The sequence below is a fragment of the Mustelus asterias genome, chromosome 8 (genome assembly GCF_964213995.1).
Source record: "Mustelus asterias chromosome 8, sMusAst1.hap1.1, whole genome shotgun sequence".
Classification (NCBI taxonomy): Eukaryota; Metazoa; Chordata; class Chondrichthyes; order Carcharhiniformes; family Triakidae; genus Mustelus; species Mustelus asterias.
Window position 1 is genome coordinate 115752013 of NC_135808.1, and position 27844 is coordinate 115779856.

At 43.0% G+C, this 27844-nt stretch overlaps 1 protein-coding gene across 2 annotated transcripts in view; it reads right to left on the bottom strand.

Annotated features, from left to right (window-relative positions):
* Positions 1 to 27844, bottom strand: part of LOC144497470 (glycogen debranching enzyme-like) — a 99702-nt gene that overhangs the window by 29122 nt on the left and 42736 nt on the right. For both annotated transcript variants that reach the window (XM_078218791.1, XM_078218790.1), the window contains exons 12-23: positions 24990 to 25177; positions 21482 to 21605; positions 18978 to 19141; positions 14025 to 14126; positions 12358 to 12513; positions 11742 to 11892; positions 8915 to 9039; positions 8407 to 8516; positions 8031 to 8165; positions 5482 to 5612; positions 3200 to 3336; positions 1138 to 1271 (exon numbers count right to left, since the gene is read on the bottom strand). In XM_078218791.1, the coding sequence (XP_078074917.1) occupies positions 1138 to 1271; positions 3200 to 3336; positions 5482 to 5612; positions 8031 to 8165; positions 8407 to 8516; positions 8915 to 9039; positions 11742 to 11892; positions 12358 to 12513; positions 14025 to 14126; positions 18978 to 19141; positions 21482 to 21605; positions 24990 to 25177 (1657 nt within the window). The remainder of the gene's footprint in view (positions 1 to 1137; positions 1272 to 3199; positions 3337 to 5481; positions 5613 to 8030; positions 8166 to 8406; positions 8517 to 8914; positions 9040 to 11741; positions 11893 to 12357; positions 12514 to 14024; positions 14127 to 18977; positions 19142 to 21481; positions 21606 to 24989; positions 25178 to 27844) is intronic.

Consider the following 27844-nt stretch of genomic DNA (forward strand, 5'->3'; position numbering starts at 1 on the left):
GATATGGAACAATGAAGTTCAGATGCAGATCACTGAATGACACAACAGGCGGAGGGGTTGAATGGCCTACTCCTGTTATTAACTTAATGCTGTCTGGATATACAGTTCTCTATTCTTTCAATGAAGTCATTGATAAATGAATGAAATAACATTCTTTTTGTTAGGTTTGATATCTTTTGCAAGTTTATCATATTCTCTTTTTGCATCTCTGAACATTTGCTTTGTATTTTGATCTTTTTATTTAAAAATGCTGCTCCAGTTTGCTGTCCTGGCTCCAATTTTCCTTTTCTAAACTTTTTCTTTTAGCTTAATATATAGTAAATTGAGAGAGGTGGATACTCAGCAAGACCTTGGTGCTCTCGCGCATCAGTCGCTGAAAGTACAGCAGGCAGTAAAGAGGGTAAATGGTATGCTGGCCTTCATAGTGAGAGGATGTGAGTATAGGGATAGGGATGTTTTGCTGCAACTGTATAGGACCTTGGTGAGGCCGCACCTGGAGTATTGCGTGCAGTTTTGGTGTCCTTATCGGAGGAAGGATGTCCTTGCTATAGAGGGAGTACAGCGAAGGTTTACCAGGCTGATTCCTGGCATGGCAGATCTGTCATATGAGGAGAGACTAAGTTGGTTAGGATTATATTCACTGGAGTTTAGAAGAGTGAGAGGGGATCTCATAGAAACTTATAAAATTCTAACAGGTTTAGACAGGGTAGATTCAGAAAGAATTTTCCCAATGGTGGGCGAGTCCAGAACTAAGGGTCATAATTTGAGGATAAAGGGTAACCTTTTAGAACTGAGGCGAGGAGAAATTTCTTCACCCAGGAAGTGCTGAATGTGTGGAATTCACTATGACAGAATGTAGTTGAGGCCAAAATGTTGGCTGATTTCAAGCAGAAATTAGATATTGCTCTTGGGGCTAAAGGGATCAAGGGATATGAGGGGGGAAAATCAGGATATTGAATTTGATGATTAGCCATGATCAAAATGAATGGCAGAGCAGGCTTGAACGGCAGAATGGTCTACTCCTGCTTCTAGCTTCTATTTTTTAATGCAAGCCTTAGAGGTGAAATAATAATATTCTAACCTTCTGTGTCACCACAACACTTCACCATTAAATATATTTTTATTTATCAGACGCACCTTGACATTTCGTTCCATGTTATATCCACAAGAGTTGTGTATGCCCCTATGAGGACTGCATCAAAGTAGCATGGGATAAGGTAGCGGGGAAGACTTTTGACGTAAGTAAACATTGCTACAAACCAGTTCCCTATCTGTTGGGGGGAAAAAAAGTACACCATTAAATGATGCACTGGATTTCTAGCACAGTACACAAGTGTTCCTGAAAAGTTGATTTACTTTTTCTAATCAAAAATCAGAATCTAATATAACACAAGGGTTTGTGACATAATGATCAAAATATATGTTTAGATCTATCTCAAAATGCAATCACTCTGTTTAAAATCATTACCTTCTATAACATGAAATTTTCTTTTGCTCAGTTGAGAGATTTGGTGGTGAATTTAATGGCCAAGGCAGCCAGAATTTCAGTGACGGCCCCGTCAAGGCCATTTCCGGGAGCTCTGATTTCAAGAGTTGCCAATCTGAGGGTTGGAGCTCTCCAGTCTCAACAGCGTCATCAGGAACTGCAGCAGGCCCCAGAACAGCCATCATAGAGGAAGACCCAGAAGGTGGGGTGGGCTCACTTTGGCCAGTCCGGGTTGGGGCAGTGAGTGTGGAGGTCAGAAGGTGCTTTTCCGGTGGTAAAGCCTCGTCGCCAATAAGGGCTCCCCTTGGAGCACAGAATGCCCGATCAGGACGATGCCTGCTCCCGCTCACCTCTAAGCAAAGGGAGACCAGGATGTAACTGGCGGCTTACCCATCTCCCCCACCCCGCCCCCCTGACCTTTCCACTGTGGCAGTTGAATCCTATAATTTGCCCTTAATTTACCAATGAAGGGCCTCAATTGGCCTTTGGACATGGAAGCTGACCTCAACGGAACATGTGGTGTGTGGGGCGATGGAATGGGAGGGGGCTGTGGAGACAGGAAACTGACAGGCTCGCCACCCTAAGCGTTTGCACCCAATCATACAGGCCCTTCTACCACCCAGCTTGGTCCCATTTGTAAAATCATAGAAATCTCTCCAGTACAGGAGGCCAATTGAATCTGCATTGACCCATCAAGAGAGAATCTTACTCAGGTCCTATACCTGTAACCTCACATATTTACCCTACTAGTTCCCTCTAACCTACATATTTGGGACGCTAAGGAGCAATTTAGCATGGCCAATCCACCTAACCTGCACATCTTTGGACTGTGGGAGGAAACCCATGCAGGGAGAATGTGCAAACTCCATACAGTCACCTAAGACCTGGAATCAAATCCGGGTCTCTCGTGCTGTGAGGCAGAAGTGGCAACCACCATACAAGGCACGCTTTTCTGTTTGAGGAATAAAAGACTTCTGAGTCCAGAATATGCCACAGCCAGTGATTGATATGCAATCATTATTGACATTTAATCACTGTTAGAATGTAGGAATCATAGTACCCAATTTGTGTACAGGAAGCTCCACACAATAACTGATAATGACCTTATAACCTGTGTTTTCTCGGTGATTTGTATTAACAGGTAAATACTGGCTAGGGCATCAAGGGAAATGCCCATGCTCTTCAAAGGAAAAGAACCATGAGAACATCCACCTGAGAACGCAGCAGGGTTTAATGGTTCATCTAAAAGATGCCACATTTGACAGTCCATCACGCCCTCTGTAATGCACTAAAGTGTCAGCCTAGATTATGTGCTCAGGTTTCTCAGAGACTTCTGACTTAGGAGGTGAGAGTGCACCAACTAGGCTACAGCAAATACGGAGAGATTAAGTTTTAGAACCAGAGTAGAATTTCTGTAAATAAAAAATAACAAGCAGAACCAGGAGTTAAGTGCACGGTGTTTCTGCTTTCTAATTCAGGATTCATTGCTACACTTTTAGCAGAAAATGATTCCAAATGTATGCGCAATACTTTGGTTACAAAGAGTAAAACTTTATTGAAGCGATGCAAGAACTTCCATTTTCTACAATGTGCAGCGCCCAAAAGCCTGATTTAGAAAAGAGAGTAAGTGAGTTTTAAGGAGGATATTAACGGAGGAAAGGTAGATGGGGTCTAGGTGACCAGAACACAAACACACATCACTTCCACGCATACCTCTTCAAGTTTGCCTCCATGTGCAATCAAACGATTAGAAATGTAGTCCATCATCCAGTCTCCAGCCCTCAGATTTTCACACAAAGGATGTCCCAGATCATTCGTAGGTCTAATATCTGCAAGTACTGATATGAATCCTAAATAAAGCACACAGTCTTAGTCAATATGTGCCTTAGAAGGGTTTTCATAAGGTTAATTCCGTATTTGTATCAAAAAACACTTATCCACTAATTAATTCTGTGAACTATATGTAACATCCAGTATACTTTCCTGAAATTCCTAAGGTCAGTTAAGTTTAATATAGATTAATGATAAACCACCTGTGGAAATAAGGTGCAATATTAGATGCAAGTTTAAGTTGATGGTGATTTCATCTATGAACACTGGTGCCATCCAGTGTTTCAAACAGATATTACACAGCTTTTTTAATCCCTTTCCCTCAATTACTTTCAGCTGAAGACATTAATTTTCCCAAGCCCTTCCTGATGCGCATGTGTGTGGTGTGTGTGGAGAATTTGAAGGGCAGCCCAAAAATTGTTTTTACGCCTGTGTGTATTTACAGTGGGATCTTCCACTGGTGCCCGCCATGGCTGACTGGGAAACCCACTGGAGGCTGGCGTGAAAATCATCCTGCGAATGGGATACAGGTGGATGCCTGGCCACTCGCGTCGGATGCTCCGTGACATCAGCGGGAAAACATGCTCGTGCAAAACACATTTGCGACGACGTGGCGTGAAGGTATGAGGACCCACCTTAGCCTGGGGCTGCCTCTGGAGTTCAGGATGGAAACCGACCGGCAACCCCAGACTCTGGAACACTGCAGCAGTGGTGAAGTGGCAGTTGGTAGGCGTGGGAACATCTGCAGGTGGCCCTTCCAGATTCGATTACCTGGCAGGGGGTCCACATTCCAACCTCAAAAAACACCCTCTGAAGAATCCATCCTCTCTTAGGAAGTCCATCTTCTTCAAGAGTACTCCTTGAAAGCCATTTTCACTTGCAGGAGGACCATAGTGGGTCAGTGATGATGGACACCTTTTTAATATGGCACCCAGATAGGAAGGTAGACTGTGTGCCATCAGGCGCAAGCATCCAGTTCCATAGTTAATGAGGTCAGATCTTAAGATTTGGTGTTTTCACACCGGTTTCTAGAGCAGGAAAAAATCCACTTTCCCGTCCCTGCCACAGGACTTGGTCCGCAGTTGGGTGAATTCCACCCATTGGTGCTTGTGCGTGGTATTTATGGTGCTCAATAAACAGCAATGACTATTCTTCAGTGTATGTTTGAACAATGAGCTGTCAGAGGGCTAATCACAGCCTTATCCACACATGCGCACTTTCAAAATGGACAGCTAAACAACAACCAGAGGTAGAAACTCTGGCTAATTGTTTTGCCTTCTGTAACTTGTGCGGCACAATGGTACAGTGGTTAGCACTCCTGCCTCACAGGGCCAGGGACCTGGGTTCAATTCCAGACTCGGGTGACTGTCTGTGTGGAGTTTGCACATTCTCCCCGTGTCTGTGTGGGTTTCCTCCGGGTGCTCTGGTTTCCTCCCACGGTCCAAAGATGTGCAGGTTAGGTTGATTGGCCATGCTAAATTGGCACTTAGCATCAGGGGGATTAGGAGGGCAAACATATGGGGTAACAGGGATAGGACCTGGGTGGAATTGTTGTCAGTGCAGGCTCGATGGGCCAAATGGCCTCCTTCTGCACTGTAGATTCTATGATTCTAACTCAAGGACAGTGAATCCAAGTACCATCTCCTACTGATAGCCCTGGCTGCAATCACGCAACTCAGCATTGGGTTGAACCCAGAGCTTTCCTGGGTCTGTGTAGCCATTTAAACACTAACTTGATCAGCTGAGAAGCCAAGAAACCTCCAGCATCCCAGGTTTTAAACTGCTTTTTTTACCGGCTGTGGCACTACTGCCAACTGGCAACCCCACTGCTTCTCCAACTATTTTTAAATTTGGTTCTTATCGGGTGGATGTGCATAATTTGGCGAAGTACATTTAAAAATCTAGAAATACAAGTTGCAATTAAGTTCCCTCCTGTAAATGCAAATACAAGCTTTTAAATACCTAATGCAGATTTTACCACGCTGGTGGACTCTGCAGTGCACAGAGTGTGGAAGGTTCTTGTCTGATCTCCCACTGAAACAACCAGCGTGAATTACTCCACTTTTCACACAAATTCGACACTTGGAACGTTTTTGGGAGAATTCGGCACCATATATTAATTCACAATAGTTTACCAATGCAACCGAACAGCAAAGTCCATCTACCTTGCAAACCGGCGTACTTCAAAGGTCCAATATGATCAATACTATAGCAACCTCCTCCATCCTCCTGTTCCTCAACGTCACATCGGAAAAGCAACAGATTGAGGTCAGCCAGTGTAATACCGGTGGCAATACTGTAGGAGTTTTTTTTTTAAAAAAAGCATAAGATGCACATGAATAAAATGCATTGCATTTATAGCAAATCACTTCAAAACAAGTCAATCCCCAATCATTGGTCTGTAGTTGCAATTTCTAATTCTTAATGATTATTTGATTAAACAATAGTAATGACTATATGCATTTCTAAAGAGCTCAGATTCTCAAAATATTGATCCATCGGTCAGAGGTTCACAAAGAGAGCCTGCTACACTTTTAAAGCAGAACTGAGAGTTCAGATTACTTTTGATATTAAAAACAATGGATAATGCTATAAAATTCAGCAGGTTCGGCAGCGAGTGTAGAGAGAGAAACGGTTGACGTTTGAGTCCGTGTGACTCTCCTTCAGAGCATTTGATAACATCTTGCAATTGAGGGTCAATTCACTTGGACTTCGGGGGCTTTATGGGAAAACATTTGAAATAATTGCCATTCAACAGAATGCTGGAAAGATTATACACTTAGTTGAAGCTATAAAATACATGAGAAGAGATTTACAGAAGAGGAATTAAGGTGGAGGGGGTGGGGCGGAATTTGGTGGGAGGCCAAAAAATTGTTTTTACGCCTGTGCGTTTTTACGAAAGGATCTTCCACTGGTGCCCGCCATAGCTGATCAGGATACCCACTGGAGGATGGCCACTCATGTCTGATTCTCCAAGATGGCAAGATTACAAGACTGCAAAACTATACAGAAGGAATATAATCTCAAAGCTCAATAGCAATTTTACTAGGAAGAAACAGATCTCCAAAGACTGTGCTCATTAACAGCGTAGATAGAGTCTGGTGCATTTTTATAATATCGAGCTGCTAGTAAGATAGAGCTGTATTTAAGCTAGCCTATCCTTTTAATCTTCCTACAATAATTACAGGAAATGCTGGAAGCACTCAGCAAGTTTAGCAGTTTCATTGGAGAGAAACAATGTTAGTGTTTCAAGTCATGATCTTTCAATAGAAATGGGAAAATTTTGGAATGACATCGGAGGGGCAGGGATTAAAATCTGAAATCTGAACTCAAGGTCGAGTCCAGAAAACTGCAAAGTACCTTATCGGAAGATGAGGCACTGATCCTCAAGCTTGCACCGAGTTTCACTGAAACACTACAGGAGGCCGAAGACAGACGTCAGTGTCACCTAGTCTGCGTTTGGTCACCCCAGTGTAGAAGAGACTGTATTGTGAGCAATAAATACAGTATACCAGCTTAAAAGAAGTGCGCATGAATTGCTTCTTCATCTGGAAGGAGTGTTTGGGGCCTTGGATAGTGAGGGGAGAGAGGGTAAAAGGGCAGGTGTTGTATCACCCATGCTTACATTAAAGGAGCCATGGGGAGGGGGTGGGTTATTATGGTTGATAGAGGGGTGGATCAGGGTGTCGCAGAGGAAGCAATATCTTCAGAATGCTGAAAGAGAGGGGAAGGTGTATTTGGTGGTGAGATCACATTGGAGGTGGCAGAAATGTAGGCTGATCTGCTGGTGGAGTGGGAGAGGACAAGACCCTACCGTGGCTCTGGGAGGAAGAGGAATGGGAGAGAGCAGTGGGCAGGAAATTGGTCAGAGGTGGTTGAGCACCCTCTCAACCATTAGCTGGGGATGGAGGGGGGATATTTAGTTGAGGAAAAGGGTGGACATAGCAGAGGCACTGGTTTGAAAGGTTGCCTCTTCAGAACAGAGACGGAGATGGAGAAACTGGGAGAATGGAATGGAATTCTTACAACCTGCGAGGAAATAAATTGAAGTAATTCTGAGGGTCAGTGGGTTTATAACAAATGTTGTTGATTGCATTTCTGGGGAAAGGCTGACCAGAAGTCGAGGAAGGGAATTGAAGAGTCAGAGTGGACTGTGCCAAAGCGAGAGGACAGAAATTGGAAGCAAAGTTGATGAAGTTTTCCAATTCAGGTCGAGAGCAGGAAATGGCAGCGTTACAGTCATCCTTTGATCTTCCGATTGGACAATATGTCTAAATATGCACACCTAGAGTTCAGTGGCAGCTGTCTCTGAATTTGTGACTGTCACCATGGAATGGGGACAGCCTGTCAAGCCTAGAAAAAGCAGTAGATATACAGCTAAACTTTTCTTTTAAACTGTCTGAAGCATGACACTCGGGTAAGAGAGGCAAAGGGAGACACAAATATGAATCGGAGGAAATCATCATTAGTTAGGTCGCAAGCAAAAAGAAACAGCAAATCCAAAATACAAACAGAAATTGCAAATCTGTCCAAGCAGATCAAGACTTCAGGTCTATTTATTTTCACAATTTTCCAATTAATAGTGTGGTATCTGTGAAGTGCCAACTGAAACCGTTTTATTTCTTTCAGGTCAATAAAAGTTGAGTAGTGTTTCCAAAGAGTTTCTTTTCAATTTAGCCATAAACTACCACACCATAGAAAATGTCTTACTTACGATGCAAATGAACTAGTTAGCATCGGCGGAGTTTCCAAGTCAGGGATACTGCCAGCTTTATAATGAGGACTAAATTGAGAAAGATGATGACGGAGCTTTCCAACTGTTTCCTGGGCCTTTGGATCGAGGCCCACCCTATAAAGAACATGAAAAGAGAGAACGCTTTACAGAAATTTATCAAAATAAATTTAATTGAAATACACGGGTGTGATCTAACCACCCGTTCACGCCAAGCTCCCCACTCCAGCGAACTCAGAGAATTTGGAGCCAAGCCAAATCTGCGATTACTGCAACGGGATGGGAAAATTCCACCGTGAACAGCCAGAAAATTCCAGTCACAATTTCTGTCACAAAATTATAGGACAGCTTCACTTACCGGAAGATAATCATGCTTCCAGGAGGAAAGTTTTCAAACTTAATTTCATACACGTAGTCTTCGCGATCCTTCGAAGTTATCTCTGCTTTAACAATTTGGCTGTCTTTTAACTGGAGGAGGAACATGAATTTATCTTTTCATTAAACTTTTTTCAATGCAAGTTTACTTATTAAGCGCATGTGTTCCGGTGTGCCTTCATAATAATTTAGAGATTTTAAAAAACCATAGAGAGGCTGGTCAGCTCAATAGGCGAGATGGCTAGCGCGTGGTTCAGAACAATGTCAACAGTGCGGGTTTGATTTCCATTCTGGCTGGGGTAGACTTGGGAGCTGTCTCCTTGCCCTGTCCGAGAGTGGAAGGGATCGGCAAACCGCCACTGACAAAAGACTGCCCAGAACAAGGGCCCCAGAGTAAAACATCAGCAATTAGTGAACCAAGAACCTGTGTACGACAGTGCGCCCATGAACGAAAAACAAATAATACCATAAAAAGAGGATGTGCTCTTCACCTGAAGGTGTTCTTGGATATTCACTGTATATTCTGGTAATCCATTAATGTTATACCCGTCTTTCTTGTAAGGATCAGTTGCTCTCTGCAGAGTCTTGGCCTCCATCACAATCTCTTCTATTTTACCTGCAGTAAAGGTAATTTTCACAGTACGTTTAGCCAAAATGCAAGAATAGAAAAAGTTCACATCAAAAAACTGTCTTCTTACAGGAGCATACTATAGGCCAATATATCCAAGTTATTTTGTCACTGAGCACCACACTTCATAGTAATATCTGAAAATATAAATGTCAGTTAAAGCTCACTGATAAGATACGCACCTGAGTCAGACATAGGTTCAAGCCCATTGTGCACATAATTTTGGCTGCCACTTCAGTGCAATCCTGAGGAGTGCTGCACTGTTGAAGGTGCAGGCTTTCAGATGAGTTAATTAATCTGAGTCACCGCCTGTCACCACATGTGGATGCAAAAGATCCCATGGGACTGTTTGATGATAAGTATGGAATTTTCACCCCAATAGCAGCAACATTTCTCTTTCATTCAACACCAAAAACAGACTACCGGGCCATTTATCTCAAATTGCTATTCACAAATTGAATCTCAGAATTGCCACAGGGCAGAGAGATCATTCTTTTGCTTTCTCCCCATAACCCTTCACATTCTTCTTTTCAAACAATAGTCTAATTCCCTTCTCAAAGGCTGGATTGAATTTGCCTCCACCAGTCTCTCAGGTAGTGCATTCCAGACTTTAACCACATACTGTGTGAAAAACATTTCGCTTGTATCAGCTTTTGAATGCTAAGTTTGCCTTCACAATAACAATGAATAATAGGTAACTAGTCATGGAGATTTACAGCATGGCAACAGGCCCTTCGGACCAACTTTTCAATGCCACCCAGGTTTTACCATTAGGCTGGTCCCAATTGCCCACATTTGGCTCATATCCCTCCAAACCAATCTTATCCATGTAACTGTCTAAATGCTTTTTAAAAGTCAAAATTGTACCTGCCTCTACTACTACCTCTGACAGCTTGTTCCAGACACTCATCACCCTGTGTGTCAAACAATTGTCCCTCTGGACCCTTTTGTATCTCTCACCTCTCACCTTAAATCTATGCCCTCTAGTTTTAGACTCCCCTACCTTTGGGAAAAGATATTGACTATCTAGTTGATCTATGCCCTTCATTATTTTATAGACCTCTATAAGATCACCCCTAAGCCTCCTATGCTCCAGGGAAAAAAGTCCCAGTCTATCCAGCCTCCCTTATAACTCAAACCATCAAGTCCCAGTAGCATCCTAGTAAATATTTTCTGCACTCTTTCTAGTTTATTAAAATCCTTTCTATAATAGGGTGACCAGAACTGTACACAATATTCCAAGCGTGGCCCTACCAATGTCTTGTACAACTTCAACAAAACGTCCCAACTCCTGTATTCAATGTTCTGGCCAATGAAACTAAGCATGCCAAATGCCTTCTTCACCACTCTGTCCACCTGTGACTCCACTTTCAAGGAGCTGTGAACCTGTATCTTTGTTCTATAACTCTCCCCAACACCCTACCATTAGCAGAGCAAGTCCTGCCCTGGTTCGATCTACCAAAATGCATCACCTCACATTTACCTAAACTAAACTCCATCTGCCATTCATCAGCCCACTGGTCCAATTAATCAAGATCCGATTACAGTCCTAGATAACTTCTTCACTGCCCACTATGCCATCAATCTTGGTGTCATCTGCAAACTGCAAACGGGGAACCATGCCTCCTAAATTCTCATCCAAATCATTAATATAAATGACAAATAACAGTGGACCCAGCACTGATCCCCGAGGCATACCGCTGGTCACAGGCCTTCAGTTTGAAAAACAACCCTCTACAACCACCCTCTGTCTTCTGTCATCAAGCCAATTTTGTATCCATTTGGCTACTTCACCCTGGACCCCGTGAGATTTAACCTTATGCAACAACCTACCATGCGGCGCCTTGTCAAAGGCCTTGCTAAAGTCCATGTAGAACAACATCAACTCTTTGACTTTGAAGCACTTTAGAAATGTTGGACGGTAAAATGAATTTTTTTTTTGCTTCTCTCTTTATAAATGTACTATGCTTTGTATGAACTCAAGTTTTTGGAGGATGGATAGTGTAACGCCAGCCAGGACATTTTACTGGAGTAGTTAGTTAATTCTGGAGATAAACTCAGGGTTATATAATGAAGGTGGTTGTAAGCATACTTCATGATGGTGTGACATGGAGCTGGAAGCTCAGCTCAGGGTTAAAACATACATGGAGATCATGAACAGTACCCAGACAGAAGAGGAGTCCATATAGGGGAACAAAGGTTTTGGTCTTTCCAATGTTAAATGAAAGGGAAATTGAGGCCATTCAGAACTAGATGCAAGATAAGGAAGAGATACTGCAACAAATTTTCACAGGGGAAAATTACATATTCTCCTTTAGATATTATTTACTGTGTATTTATTAAACAATTACACACTGCTATTTTATGTAAAAGGCCCCAAACTCTTTGGACGGGATTTTCCAGCCACGCTCGTCCTCAAGTTGGAAAATTCCACCCAATGTCAATGGACCTTTGCATGATCCGTGTCCCGTCCGCTATGATTCCCATCGTGGGCGTGACAGGAAAATTCAGCCCATTGTTTCTTCATAAGCAGTCTTATAGCTCTTTAAAATTAGTATAATTAGAATCTTGAATTAAAGTTTTGTCCCTATCATCATGCTATGAAAGAAGCAATATTAAATTATTAAAGTTATTTAAGATACTGTTAGCCATTACCATAATACTTTATTATAAGAAAGCTGAAAGATTACCTGGGATACACATTGAAGGCAGATCAGCCTTATAGAAAGATTTTGTCGGGTCCCTAAACGCAGTGCGTGACACAGCCACTACTGAGTTGTGATTATTTGGACAATGTCGTGTTACTGCCACGGTGTCTTCATCCACTTGATCCACGTACACCTAAAACGCACATCAATTATATTTGAATATGCATCGCTCACAGTTTTTAAATTCATTCAAAGGACACAGGCAACACAGTGGCACAGTGGTTAGCACTGCTGCCTCACAGCATATGGGACCCAGGTTCAATTCCAGCCTTGGGTCACTGTCTGTGTGGAGTTTGCACATGTTCCCTGTGTCTGCGTGAGTTTCCTCCGGGTGCTCCAGTTTCCTCCCACAGTCCAAAGATGTGCGTGTTAGGTTGATTGGCCATTCTAAATTGACCCTAGTGCCAGAGGGAATAGCAGGGTAAAGGTGTGGGGTTGCGGGAATAGGGCCTGGGTGGGATTGTAGTCGGTACAGACTAGATGGGCCGAATGACCTCCTTCTGTGCTGTAGAGGTTCTATGGATTCTATGACATCAAGAAATCTAATTTATCCTCTTGCTGCTAAATTTGCAGAACGGAGAATTACACATTTCCACACCTGAAAGAAGGCATTAGCTCCAAGTTCCTGGTGAAGTTTGTTAATTGCATTTTTTCCTGCAATGATTCCACTGTGTTGATTTAATTCCCCTCGATATTCTGGGCGTGCATTAGGATTATATTTAGGGTACAGCCTCTCTTCTGAAACCACAGATATCTATTAACATACAAAAGCAGAGAACAGAAACTGTTAACACAAAGTACTGAAAGTAATTTAATACGCACAGAATGTGTGTTAAATTTTAAATGCTGCAATCTACGTTTAGGACCTCATTGACGACATTGTTGGAATTTGGCAGGAAAGAGGGTAGGAAGGTACATAGTAATTGCTAAGCCAAACGACTAAGTGGGATTTTTTTATTCATTCGTGGACATAGGTATCGCTGGCTGGGCCAGCATATATTGCTCAACCTTAGTTGAGCAATATATTTTAGACAAATGAGAGGTAATGCATTTTGGTAGATTGAACCAGGGCAGGACTTACTCAGTTAATGGTAGGGCGTTGGGGAGAGTTACAGAACAAAGAGATCTGGGGGTGCATGTTCATAGCTCCTTGAAAGTGGAGTCACAGGTGGACAGAGTGGTAAAGGAGGCATTCGGCATGCTTGGTTTCATCGGTCAGAACACTGAATACAGGAGTTGGGACGTCTTGTTGAAGTTGTACAAGACATTGGTAAGGCCACACTTGGAATACTGTGTGCAATTCTGGTCACCCTATTATAGAAAGGATATTATTAAACTAGAAAGAGTGCAGAAAAGATTTACTCGGATGCTATCGGGACTTGATGGATTGAGTTGTAAGGAGAGGCTGAATAGACTGGGACTTTTCTCTCTGGAGCGTAGGAGGCTGAGGGGTGACCTTATAGAGGTCTATAAAATAATGAGGGCATAGACAAGGTAGATAGTCAATATCTTTTCCCAAAGATAGGGGAGTCTAAAACTAGAGGGCATAGATTTAAGGTGAGAGGGGAGAGATACTAAAAGTGTCCAGAGGGGCAATTTTTTCACACAGAGGGTGGTGAGTGTCTGGAACAAGCTGCCAGAGGTAGTAGTAAAGGCGGGTACAAGTTTATCTTTTAAAAAGCATTTAGATAGTTAGATGGGTACAACGGGTATAGAGGGATATGGGCCAAATGCAGGCAATTGGGATTAGCTTAGGGGTTTTAACAAAAGGGCGGCATAGACAAGTTGGGCCGAAGGGCCTGTTTCCATGCTGTAAACCTCTATGACTCTTAGTTGCTCTTCAACTGAATGGCTTGCTAGGTCATTTCAGAGGGCAGTTGAGAGTCAACCACATTGCTGTGGCTCTGGAGTCACATATAGGCCAGACCAGGTAAGGATAGCACATTTCCTTCCCTAAAGGACATTAGTGAACCAGATGGATTTTTCCGACAATCGACAATAGTTTCATGGTCATCAGTAGATTCTTAATTCCAGACATTTTTAGTTTAATTCAAATTCCACCATCTGCCATGGTGAGGATTCGAACCCGGGTCCCCAGAACATTAGCTAAGTTTTTGGATTAATACTCTGGTGATAATACCACTAGGCCATTGCCTCCCCGAAACAATTAGCTTTTTTTAAAAAACAAAATTAATGTTCAGCAGCAACATTAAAAAATACAAATCTTTAAAACCTTTTGCAATGAATCTTATCCTTCAAACAAACCTGATGGGGTACTAGGTAATCATAACCCATTGTGCTTCCTGAGGCACAACATGCCATGGAAACAATAGTAGAACTGGGAAGAGCATCATAAACAGAACGAATCTGCAAAACAAAGGAAATTATGCTTGATCAAAATTAATAGACAAATTGATTCATGTAGAAATTCATACCTGTGGTTTACATGTTAATCCGCAATTGATCACCTAATTTAAAATAAATGGTTTCAAATGTTAAAAGAAGCATCTCTTAGTTATAGCAATGAAGTAATGAACAGTTCACCTTGAATTTTAACTCACTGAAATTCAATGATCTCCATCAGCTCTTAACAAGGTACAAGACTGAATGGTTGATAATTGTGAAGCACGCCAGTATTGGAGCAAGAAAAATTCAAGGACTTGCGTCATTTCAAACTACAAAGTAAACCAAGTTTGCCAGATATATTCAAGATCCTTGACATGCGAAATGGCAACCTTGGACACATTTCCCAAAGGCTTTGCTTCCATCAGCAATTTCACTTTAACCAGGAATGTATACAATATGCTGGTGCCCTGTCCTTCCACCCACCTAGCTCTGGAGGGAGATACATGGGATTTTGATTCGTGCACCAGGACACCCAGATCCCTCTGTACTTCTGCAATCTCTCTCCATTTAAATAATATGTTGTTTTTCTATTCTTCCTGTGGAAGTGGACAAGTTCACATATTCCTAAATTTAACTCGATCTAACAAATGTTTGCCCACTCACTTAACCTAAAATTTTCCCTTTGTAGACTTACGTCCACTTCACAACTTACTTTCCCACTTATCTTTGTGTCAGCAGTTAAGTTTAGCAACCATACCTTTGGTCCCTTCATCCAAGTCATTGATATAATTATTTTTTATTCATTCGTGGGACATGGGCATCGCTGGCTGGCCAGCATTTATTACCCATCCCTAGTTGCATTTGAGAAGTTGGTGGTGAGCTGCCTCCTTGAATCGCTGCAGACCACATGTTGTGGGTTGACCCACAATGCCGTTAGGGAGGGAATTCCAGGATTTTGACCCAGCGACTGCGAAGGAATGGCAATATATTTCCTCCACAAGCCAGGATGGTGAGTGGCTTGGAGGGGAACTTGCAGGTGATGGTGCCACCCTTGTCCTTCTAGATGGAAGTGGTCGCGGGTTTGGAAGGTGCTGTCAAAGGATCTTTGGTGAACTGCTGCAGTGCATCTTGTAGATAGTGCACACTGCTGCTACTGAGCATCGATGGTGGAGGGAATGGATGTTTGTAGATGTGGTGCCAATCAAACAGACTGCTTTGTCCTGGATGGTGTCAAGCTTCTTGCGTGTTGTTGGAGCTGCATCCATCCAGGCAAGTGGGGAGTATTCAATCACACTCCTGACTTGTAGATGGTGGATAGGCTTTGGAGAGTCAGGATGTGAGTTACTCGTCGCACTATTCCTAGCCTCTGACCTGCTCTTGTAGCCACTGTGCTTATGTGGCGAGTTGAGTTTCTGGTCAATGGTAACCCCAGCAGTGTGCACTATCTACAAGATGCACTGCAGCAATTCACCAAGATCCTTAGACAGCACTTTCCAAACCCGCGACCACTTCCATCTAGAAGGACAAGGGTAGCAGATACCACCAAGGGAACACCACCACCTGCAAGGATGTTGACAGTGAGAGATTCAGTGATGGTAACACCACTGAATGTCAAGGGACGGTGGCAAGAGTGCCTCTTATTGGTAATGGTCATTGCCTGGCATTTGTGGGGCACAAATGTTACTTGTCACTTATCAGCTCAAGCCTGGATATTGTCCAGATCTTGTAGCATTTGAACATGCACTAATTCTGTATCTGAGTCGTCGCGAATGGTGCTGAATATTGTGCAATCATTGGCGAACATTTCCACTTCTGATCTTATGACGGAGAGAAGGTCATTGATGAAGCAGCTGAAGATGATTGGGCCTAGGACACTACCCTATGGGACCCCTGCAGAGATGTCCTAAAGCTGAAATGACTGACCCTCCACAACCACAACTACCTTTCTATGCACCAGGTATGATTCAAACCAGCGGAGAGTTTGCATCCTGATACCCATTGATTCCAGTTTTGCTGGGGCTCCTTGATGCCACACTTGGTCAAATGCAGCCTTGATGTCAAAGGCTGTCACTTTCACCTCACAAACTGTAAACAGTTATGACGCCAGCACTGATCCTTATGGATGTTAAGACAGGTATTCAGCTCGTTGGCCTGTAGTTTCCTGCTTTCAGTCTTCTTCCTTTCCTGAGTATAGGAATCACTTTTGCTATTTTCCAACCTGATGGGACCTTTCCAGAATTTTGGAAAAAGAAAACCAATACATCTCATCTTAGCAGGCACTTCTTTTAAGACCCTAGGATGAAGTCCATTAGGACCTGGGGACTTGTCAGCTTTTAGCTTTAATAATTTTCTCAGTAACCTTTCCCTAATGGTTGTAATTGTTTGTAAAAGTCCCTCCCTCCCTCCCTATCACCTTCTGATTCATAATAGTTTCTGGGATGTTATTCGTACCCTCTGCAGACAGACACAAAGGGCGGAATTTTACAAAATTTGTTCTAAGTGTCCAGCTAGCGTGAAGACGGGAGAATGCCTGATCCATTTTTCGGGCGAGTTTTCACGCCCAATCTTATGCACTCTGTCTCTGAAACTTTGGGCTAGACCATTTCTGGCCACAAGAGGAAGTGGGCGGAGCTTAACTCGCCAGACGGCCAGCAGTTCAGATCAGAGCCACAAACCGCGCGTGCGCAGAAAAAACGAAAAAAAACAGCTCTCCTGGCAAAACACCCCGAGCCAGATACAGCCTCCACCTCCCCCCCCCCCTCCCCATGGACATCGGAGCCCCACTGCCTCCAACATTACTGACCCCCTTGTCCCACCTCACCCCCCCGAACCCATGTGCTCATCACCTCCTGGCCCTCCTGACGTGACCCTCTCTTTCTGCCCCCCGATCATCGAAGAGGCACAATTCCCCCTCACCCCCGCCCCATCAACTCGCTGGAATGCTCTAACAGGCGCGTGACTCGCCTAAACTGCTGCTCTGCCCTAACAAGGGACAGCTTCATAAAAATACCAAGGATGGACAGACAGGCAGGCAGTGCAGGAGGAAATGGCCTCCAGGAAGACAGCACCCAGATTTTCAGCATTTGACCTAACCAGGTTGCTGGAGGCATGGCAGGACACCCTCTTCACCCCAGCTGGACGTGTCCCAGGCGAAGGGATGGGAACGCAGCCTGGGAGGCTGCGTTTGTTAGTGCCAAGGCAGTGGCCAAGAGAACTGGGAACCAATGCTGGAAAAAAATGAATGATCTAATCCAGGTAGCAAGAGTGAGTGTTTAACCTCATTTAACATCTTTCCCCTAAATGACCCCTCGATTCCCCCATCCCCAGCACCCTGTATGCTTCCAACCCGATGCCCAAGCACCTCCCGCCTCTCCCACTCAAGTGGATCACCTCTGAGGGCCACCCCCTGATTCCCTGCAGGACTCATGCCATTAGATTTTTCATAGCTGCTTCTGTCCCCGCAGGAGAAGAATGCCTATTACTGCCCGGAGAGGGTGAAGACAGGGGGTGGTGAGCTTGAATCTGAGTCTTCACCCCCTTTGAGGAGTGAGTGCTGGAGTTTGTGGGAGACAAGGGGATGCAGACGCTAAGTGACAGCATAGTCGGGCTGGAGCATAGGAGTGAGCACCTGCCAATCCTCCACCTTGTTGGAGAAATCTCAAGTAAGTTGCATGCAGCCCAGATTCCACTCCTTCCCTTGCACTTAACCTTGTGTCTTGTGTTGCAGGAAGAGACCCCGACACGCCTGGGCCATCTGGCATTGCGGCCCCCACTGCTGCTGCCAACCACCCGGCCCCTTACAGCTTGGAAAGCTCCCGGGAGAAAACTGATGGAGATCTCCGAGACCGGCACCAGTTTGGCGTCAGCTTCCACCTCGCAACTCACCATCCCAGAGACTCTCACATCAGTGGGTCAAGTTAGTGGCGAGGCTTCTGGGTCACCCTCTGGTGTGCACGACACATCTGCTGATGTACATCGGGTGGAGGAGGGAACATCCGAAGCCTCTGGCGTGCAGGGGCCTGCTGGAGGTGAGGACTCAGCTGGCCCCAGGCTACATGTTGGGCCTCTGTGATCACTTCTCCCTCAGCTGCTAGAGATGCAGCCATAGAGCCATGGAATGCAGGAGGGGCTGACAGCAACACTGGGCCGACTGCAAGGCTGTTAGGAAGAGTCCCAAAGCTTTCAGGCGGACCATCTATTGCCTGTTTTGCGTGGTTCCCAGGCCAACACTGCAAGGGTTGCATCCGCGGTGGAAAGTCTGGGGCAGGAAATCCTCACTATGAGTGGCAGGATCCAAGTGTTGGCCGAGTCACAGCAGGCCACGACAGAGTCCCAGAGGGCCGTGGCCGAGTCATAGCGGACCACAGCTAAGGGCCTCAACAGGCTTCTCGAGATTCTGCAGCCCATGGCTGAGAGGCTTGAGAGCTTGCAGGAGACCCCCACGGGCTAGCGCCGAGACCTGGCGGGCTACAGCAGCAGTCCTCGAGAACGTGGTCCAGTCACAGAGGGTCAGGGCTGAAGGGCTGCAGAGCATGGCCCAGTCTCAGAGGGCACTTGCTGCTGCCCCCGACTTAGGTGGATATAGCAGAGGGCTCGACTATCATGGCTAGAATGCAGGTGGTCCTCCAGGACTGGCAGGGTAAAAATGGACAATATCAAAGATTTCTAAATTAACTACCTAAATAAAATGGAGGAACCTAAACATCCAAGTACTACTTTATGTGCTTCTCTGATGGGGTTCACCATGCTGGAAGAATACATATTTTAGTGGGAAAACTGTAATCAATATTCAGCTCTATGTAATGCAGACAATTTACAACAGGAATTTTGTTTGTTGGTAAATATCGACAACAAATGTTAGTGATGCTGCACCTGAATCAAGGACTCATTGTCATGGGTAACATCCATAAACAAAGCATGAGCAATTTTGGGGACGAGGGGCTTTACAGATGGCTGCGCAAAAGATCCAACAGGCAGTCCTCCAAAGCGATAAACCAATCTTCCTTCCTCGTGGCTGTCATTAGCACTCATTGCCTCTGTAGCAGATAGATCAGAAAGTAAAGTGTGTAAGTTCATCATAATACAGTACATATTCTAAATAGCTTGTTAAAATGTTATAAAAATTGGCATATAATTTTCTTTTCAGATAGTTCATTGTCTTTACTAAACTGCAGAGTGGAGACTTATTGCAAACTTGTGAAAATCAGAGTACTACAGTCATCGGGAGGAAAGTAAACATTAGTATTCACAGAAAGACATTACTATACATGTACAAAATTTTCTGCAGGTGCCAGAACAAACAAAACATTAAATGTGATTTAGTAAATTCGAGTAGGAGAGGTTAAGTGGGAAGAGGGGTGGAAAATTAGTAAACGACAAAGCAATTCATGATTTAAATTACATCCTTAATACTCAAAATAATGATCTAGATATAGCTCTCTACTAATGGTAAGTGACACTAAAATGACAGGAAACCAGGTACATTGTACGTGGAATTCAATAGTTTTTTTAAACGTTAAATGAGCTGAGGTTTGATAATGCAACTCAAATCATCCACAAAGCTAGCATGATATGCAAACCAAGGGCATCTCATTATGAAGTACTGGCAATTTGATAAGATGTCTCAAAGCTACATACTAAACCAAGTTGCCAGATATTTAGAGGTCCCTGATGCGCTATACAATCACATCGGACACATTTCCCAAAAGCTTCACCATCATCAGCAATTTCATTTTGACCAGGAATGTGTAAAATCTGCTCACGCCCTGTCCTTCTACCCAGGAGAGAAATACGAACTGAAACAGGAACTAGTTAGTCTGAGCGAATACATGCTGTATTTTCTGGCACTGCTTAATGTTAGATTTGAATTAAAATGTCAGTGTTTAAAACGTATTTTGATTGTAAAGTCGGCCAACTGTTTACTCTATCAATTGGTAGCCACCTCCATGACCAACCAATCAGCACTGGCACCCTTTTTTATGATCTGGATTAAAAGTGAAGTGCTCATTAGTAGATAAATAGATGATAAGTTCATTGGCTCAGGAAGTCAGGCAGACTTTGCATATATTTTCTACAAAATTCCATCAGACTGGCACCAATCCCAATGTGCATTTCCGTAAAGCAAGAATATCATAGTATAAACAAAACTAGCATCTGTATCCAACTAACTTGGGATTCAAAATTCAGTCAATCTGCCTCATTATATAAATGCCTTCCTTGGGTAATATTGGTTTAATGTTTTTTGCCCATTTCCAAAATATCTTGCATTTTTTTCTAACTAATAATTTGCACTTACATGTTTGTAATGTTAATTTTAAACCAGTTTTTGTAAAATTTGACCCTACACAATCTTTAAGCTTCCTGTTTGGCTATTTTCCTTTCACATTCACAATAGTTCTTCAGGATTCATCTCCTTCCTGAGATTTGTGGCCCCACCCACTCTCTGTATACTTTGACCTTACCCCACAAGTTCACTTTCTTCCCAACATTAAGAACCCCAGTCCCCACCACACACAACCAAGTGAAACTCCTGTAGAACTTTACAAAATGTTTGTTTCATTTTACTCCCCATTCCATCAACCTCACCCTCAGACATCATCTTTTTGGGACTTTGGCCCCAGTGGCCAGAATTCCTCCACCTAATTGACCTCCATGCCCGCGAAACCCATCCAGTGTTTTCTCTTTGTTTTTTTTAAAGTGTATTTATTAGTCACAAGTAAGGTTTACATTGACACTGCAATGAAGTTACTGTGAAATTCCACTAGTCGCCACAGTCTGGCGTCTGTTTGGGGTCAATGCACCTAACCAGCACGTCTTTTGGTCTGTGGGAGGAAACCGGAGAACCCGGAGGAAACCCACGCAGACACGGGGACAATGTGCAAACTCCACACAGACAGTGGGTCTTGATCCTTGGCTGTCACTCAGCATATCCTATTTTCTATTTTTTCCACCAATCTGTCTCCACTCCCCTTCTAGTAATATTCTTATTCTCTCCTCTTACCCTTCTTCCCTGATCCCCTCACTTCACAAATCTTTCTCCTGCTTTAAATACTCCTGTTCTCTAACTCTGCTGGACTCAACTTTGACTCACTGTGTGGAACACTTTAAAAACAAACCTAGCAAACAGTAAATTAATATACATTAATATATAATGGAGAAATCTCCTTTCAGGGAACAAGGTATACACTGACCATTCAATATTAAACAGATGGCTACATATATAGTGACACCACTATTTCCATCCAGTTTATAATTGGAGTTTGTTGATCGGTACCTGTTTCTAGAAAAACAGATTACATCACGAGTTTGCAATGCTTATTAAGACAATAAGCCATCACCATATTAGTACACTGTATTCAGAAAACTATCATGCCTACCTCGTATTAAGGAACTTATGCCCAGTTTAGTCACAAAGACATTATCCATGTCCTCACTTCCAGTGAACAGTTCAGCCACTACGTACAAATTAGGTCGTATTCTTCTGGCGGTGTCCAGCATATACTGCAGGTGAGAAAGCAAAAGTCAAGGAATGGGCATAGAAGAGTAGGAAGCATGGCAAAATCAAAGACACAGACTGGGCAAAACAGTGAGATCAAGATGGAATCCATGCAGAAAAATTAATTTAGCAAAATGGGAGGTTGTGAGATGTGGGAGAAATTGGAAGCAAAGAGTTAGAAGAGAACAAATGTTAAGTAAATTGTAAAGCAGAAATGGAATGACGGGAAGAAGAGGAGAAAGAACATCATCAGTTACATGCTCATTACGGTTATTTCACATTTTCTTAAGTCAGGTGTCCAAGTACCTTAAACAAGTCTAATTTCCAGGCAGTTAACAAAGATATTGTCACCGTGCTGTCTGCTTGTGAAAAGCTATGCTGTCATGTATATACTTGACTGATCTAGCCACAATTAGCATCCCTCACAAATAATACATCACAGTTAACATTGTACAGATGCTTCCTGTAACCATGAACGTCAAAGTTAAATAATGGTACTCCACAGTCATGTATATGAATGTGTCAGGAACTGAGGACATGTGAAATAATTCTCGCAAACAGATTCTAAGTGTCGAACTCATCTGAAAACTGGAGTAATTCATGTTGGTTTTTTTCAGTGGGAGTTCAGAGAAGGATCTCCCATACTCTGTGCACTGCAGAGACCACCTGCGTGAATATCACTAAATTTCGGGGGGGGGGGGGGGGGGTTGCTGGTGGCAGGGCCTATTCTCGTTGGGAGGCTGAAATCAGCACACTGAGCGGGCCACTGCGCACGTGCCGTTCTGTCAGTGCTGAGATCGGCGCATGCGCAGTGGCCCCACATTGACGGCCACCCTCTTTGCTGGCCAGCTCAATCGCTGGCCCCCCCGACCATTCCCGGGCCCAGCAGCAGGATGGGAGAATCACGGCCCATATTTTTAAATTGCAGTTTAGCAATCTAGGCAAAAATAGTGCAAGTTTTAAATATTGCAAGCCAATAATACCGATGATGCAATATGGAGGAAATGAAAAGAACTATATAACACTTTTTTAAAGCGATTTTTAAGTTTCATCGTTATTTTTACTTTTAAAAATGAAATGGGTATGCTTGTGATCAACTTTCCCCAAAAACGAGCAATCAATTTGAATGAATAAGAATGAATTTTGGAACAGGTCTGCAGTTGTCATTAAACCTCAACTTGAGAGAACTGGATTACAAAATGCAACTCCACTGGTATTCAGTCGTATCCTCAACTAATGGACAGAATCTTTTCTAACTTCCCTTTCATCATCAAGCTTGATAATGCTAATCAGTTTCATAGGTGAACCCACTGCTTTAACTTCAGAATCATACAGCATGGAAGGTGGCCATTTGGCCCAACAATTCTTCTAAAAGACCTGTCCCATTGGTCTCAATATTCCTGTTTTCCCAGGGCTCTGAACACTTCTCCATATTATTGATCTTTTGAGTAAGCGACAGTGCATGCTTTTGCTGGAGTGAGGTTATACTTCAGCACAGAAATTGAACCAGAATATTTGTGTCAAGAGGGAGCATCAGCCCAACATATGTTCATATTCCCATTGAGCTAATTACTAATTATTCCCATTTGCAATATGAATGTGAATACTTGCCTATTGCTTCATTTACTATAGTTTGAGATGGTCGCTTCACTTGTCAACATTTGCAGCAGTTTCCCGTTATACTTGCAAATTAAAATTTTGCCCAACAACAATATTTTTTTAATCTGTCGTAAGGTTCTAAACATCATTATTGTACCTGCTGTTTGACGATTTTAAAGACAGGTTAATTTCCCAAGCCATTAATAAATGAAAAATATATTAACACAGTGACTGGCTCTAACTGAACAAGAGCAGCAAACCAGACTATAACCCAGGGCATCCCATGGTGTTGTGGGCCCAGTTGCAGACTGTGCTGTCTACCATCTGACCATCAAGTAGGTGGCAACCAGAAAGAACTCTGGCCTTCATCAAAACTGCAGAACTACTGGAACATTGGAATTTGTGCCTTCAAGGCCAAGTCAAGACACCGGTGGAGGTTTTATTTCTGGAAAGACATTTCATCCTGCAACAAACAACCTCCCCTTTTGAGGTAATTAGGCTTTTGATCCTGGACTCTGGACACGCTAACTTGCATTTTAATTTGGTTGGGCCCTGAACCTCATTCCTTCCTCTCATCTCTCTTTGTATTGTATCTGTGCAAAACAAAGGGACTGACATTGTGAAACCCCTCTCCCACATGTGCACGTATGCAAAAATAAACCAACCCCTTTTATTTTATGAAAGCAAAATATTGTGGATGCTAGAATCTGAAACAGAATATGCTGGAAAATCTCAGAGCTGACCAAGGGACATCCAGACTCGAAACGTTGGCTCTATTCTCTCTCCATAGATGCTGTCAGACCTGCTGAGATTTTCCAGCATTTTTTATTTCTGCCCTTTTACTTTATCTTGCCTTAGTTTATTCATAGAGGTTTGGAACGCTCCAAATTTAAGGATTGGGGAAAATATGCCACCATTCATAAAGGGAGGAAAACAAAAATCAAAAACACCTTCCATTTACGGACAGGTAGCAAAAGAAGAAACCAGGGCAGCTTAAATTAATTACCTTCCTGCCAATAACACAATAGAAACCACTGAAGTACTGCGTAATCTGGTGAGGACACTGCAGTCACTTATTCCAAAACAATTAAGGCCGGGGTATCCAACATGTGGCTGTATTGCCATCACTAACCTTGGTAATCCAACCCTGGTATCTGGGGATATTCTGTCCTTTCTGCAGAGATGTGCCTTATTCTGTAGTCATGATGTGGAGATGCCGGCGTTGGACTGGGGTAAGCACAATAAGAAGTCTCACAACACCAGGTATTTGCTACCAAATAAACCTGTTGGACTTTAACCTGGTGTTGTGAGACTTCTTACTGTTATTCTGTAGGCCAGGCTTGGTCACAGTTGTTTGTTTTTAAGCACTGTTGTCTCAAGTCCTCAATTACAACAACCAGGACCCCCCTCAGTTTCAGGAATTTCAGGTGTATGTAAATTAATTGAACTACTGATTTAAACTTTAAACCCACCATGCAGCTGAAAATGACAAAAACTTGGCACGCCACCAAACGAATCGGGTGATACAGCACAATTTAAGTGAAACTGTTCGGACCTTGTAGAATGGGCCAGTTTTGTAGCTGGAACGCCACCGTGTGGATACCCTGGAGCTTGCCCTAACTAAGAAAGTACAAGGCCAGTAGGTGCATAATTATTAGCAACTGAAAACACACACACACCACTCCAAAGTCTGAAACTTCTGTAAATGAGACGTACTATTAGTAATATGCAAGTTCAAACAGGTACTTAAAAATAAAACTTAGTAAGACAGGAGAAAATGTAATCTGCACCTCAGCGACTCGAATAGGCGTTGAATGGCAGTTGTCTAACCGCACCCCATAGAAGATTTTGGCTGTAATTTCTGTATACTTCTGCATGTGAGCCCAAAGGTAAGGACAGTCTTCAGGCTTTTTTCCATATCGCAGTTTAACGCTATCACCCCAGCAAATCAATTCTCTTCTCAGGTAAACATTAGAACCTATGGTAATAAAACCCACTTTGTTAAAATGTTTAGTAATTAGACTTTGAGCTCTTCAAAAACAATTACAGAATTTATGATAATGGCATAAGGAATATTGCAGTGACAAAGGCTGGAAAATGGAACACAAGCACCTATAAAATGGTGAAACAGGAAAAGACTGTGGGCAGAAACTCAAGCCAGTGGGATTTTCTGATCCCACCGAAGTCAATAGATCTTTGCCTGGCTCGCTGCATTTTATGGCCCTGTGGAAGTCCACTTCATTAGACTTAAAACGTTCACCCCTTCATGGAATGGTTACTGTCATTTAATTTGCATACGCCAACTCTCTGCAAGAGGTATTTAGTAAGAAGTTTAACAACACCAGGTTAAAGTCCAACAGGTTTATTTGGTAGCAAAAGCCACACAAGCTTTCGGAGCTCTAAGCCCCTTCTTCAGGTGAGTGGGAATTCTGTTCACTTAGCCCATCTCATTCTACTGCCCTGAGGCTTGTAAATTTTCTCCCTTCAGATAAATCATAGAAAGTCATAGAAACCCTACAGTACAGAAAGAGGCCATTCAGCCCATCGAGTCTGCACCAACCACAATCCCACACAGGCCCTACCCCCATATCCCTACATATTTACCCACTCATCCCTCTAACCTACGCATCTCAGGACACTCGGGGCAATTTTTTTTAGCATGGCCAATCAACCTAACCCGCACATCTTTGGACTGTGGGAAGAAACCGGAGCACCCAGAGGAAACCCACGCAGACACGAGGAGAATGTGCAAACTCCACACAGACAGTGACCCAAGCTGGGAATCAAACCCAGGTCCCTGGGGCTGTGAAGCAGCAGTGCTAACCACTGTGCTACCGTGCCGCCCCCTTTTTAAATAGGGGGCACCCAGATTATCCAATTAATTATCCAATTCTTTTCTTAGGTAACCATTGCTCGGCCTTTTGGCTAAGATCAAGTGTAGTATCGACATCCTGCACTTGTCTGAAGTCATGAGGTTACACTGAGGCTTCATTTGAAGCAATTTTTTAAAGCGGCATCTTGGCCTTTTGGCTAAGATGCAAATGAGATCAAGCCTGGGAGGAGGTGCAATGCCTGCTCCAATCAGCTTGGATCATGTAGATCAAGCCCAAGACAGGAAGTGAGAGGCCTGTCTTGTCAGCTTGAATCGGGAATGTCTCACTTGCTGAGACTCTGAATTGGACTTTGATTGGATTGATAAACAAAAAAAACCCATTACAAACTATGACAATAACACCCAATTTATTAAAATGTATAATAATTAGAACACCCTCGCACATAGTGTATTCCAGATCCTAACCACTCGCTGCTTAAAAAAGAATTTAATGTCGTTTTAGATTCTTTGAAAATTACTTTAAATCCGTGTCTTCTGGTTCTTGACCTTCCCACCAGTTTCTTTCCTCAGCTCTATTTAAACCCCTCACGTTTTGAATACCTCTATCAAATCTTCTCTTAATTTTCTTTTCTACAAGGAGAACAATCCCAACTTCTCCAATTTATTCTCATAACAAAACGTCACCCCCGGAACCACATCGGAAATGTTTTCTGCACCTTCTCTACAGCCTTCACATTCCTGTCATACATTACTCCAGTTGATGTCAAAGCAGCCCTTCATAAAGGTCCACCAAACTTCTTTGTTTTTGTACTCTATGCCTCTATAAAGTCCAGGTTCCTGACTTTGAAGCACCTTTGCCAACCTGCCTTGTCACTTCAATGATTTACATACATATACCTCAAGGTCTTGCTGTTCCTCCATCCCTTTAGAATTGCACCCCTTAGTTTATATTCCCTTTCTTTGTGCTTCTCACCAAATGTATCATTTTTCACTTTTCTGCATTAACTTTTAACGGCTTGTGGGATAAATCCATCATAATATCTCATTATAAGTTTCAGGTAATTCCTATACTAAAGCAGATCTGCAGGATTTCATGAGTTCCTTAGGCAATAAAGTGACAAGTTAAAAAGACAATTGAGAGAGAACTTTTCTCAAGTAACCATTTAGCTGCTTATTTATGTGAAACATTTCAATGAAATTGAATAACAAAATCTAATTTGAATCTGAAGGCTGTACACCAAATTCTAAGCAATCACCTTTCTTCAAGAGACTTCAGGTTTTAAGTTAGACTAGATAAAAGCACATTACTGCAGATGCTGGAGTCTGAAACCAAAAAGAAAATGCTGGAAAATCTCAGTAGGTCTGGCAGCATCTATAAGGAGAGAAAAGAGCTGACATTTCGAGTCCAGGTGATCCTCGTCAGCTCTTTTCTCTCCTTACGGATGCTGGCAGTCCTGCTGAAATTTTCCAGCACTTTTTCTTTTTGGTTTAAGTTGGACTATCCATCTGCAATTAAACTATTTGAATTTTAATTAAATATAAAACCATTTATTCAAGCAAAGTTTAAAAGGTACAAAAATCTGGATTGTACAGGGATAATAATCTGCAAAGACAGAAACGTTATCGACCTAAACAGTTCTGTCAAGTTTTTTCAGCAGTTTATGGGTTTCAGTGTTTTAGTAGGCAATTGAAGGCAATAAAAATACTTAAAGTTTCAAATGATGTTGGAAGCATTGAGAAGGCAAAAAGAATCACAGGATGGTTACAGCACAAAAAGGAGGTCATTCTGCCCCTTGTGTCCACGCAGGCTCA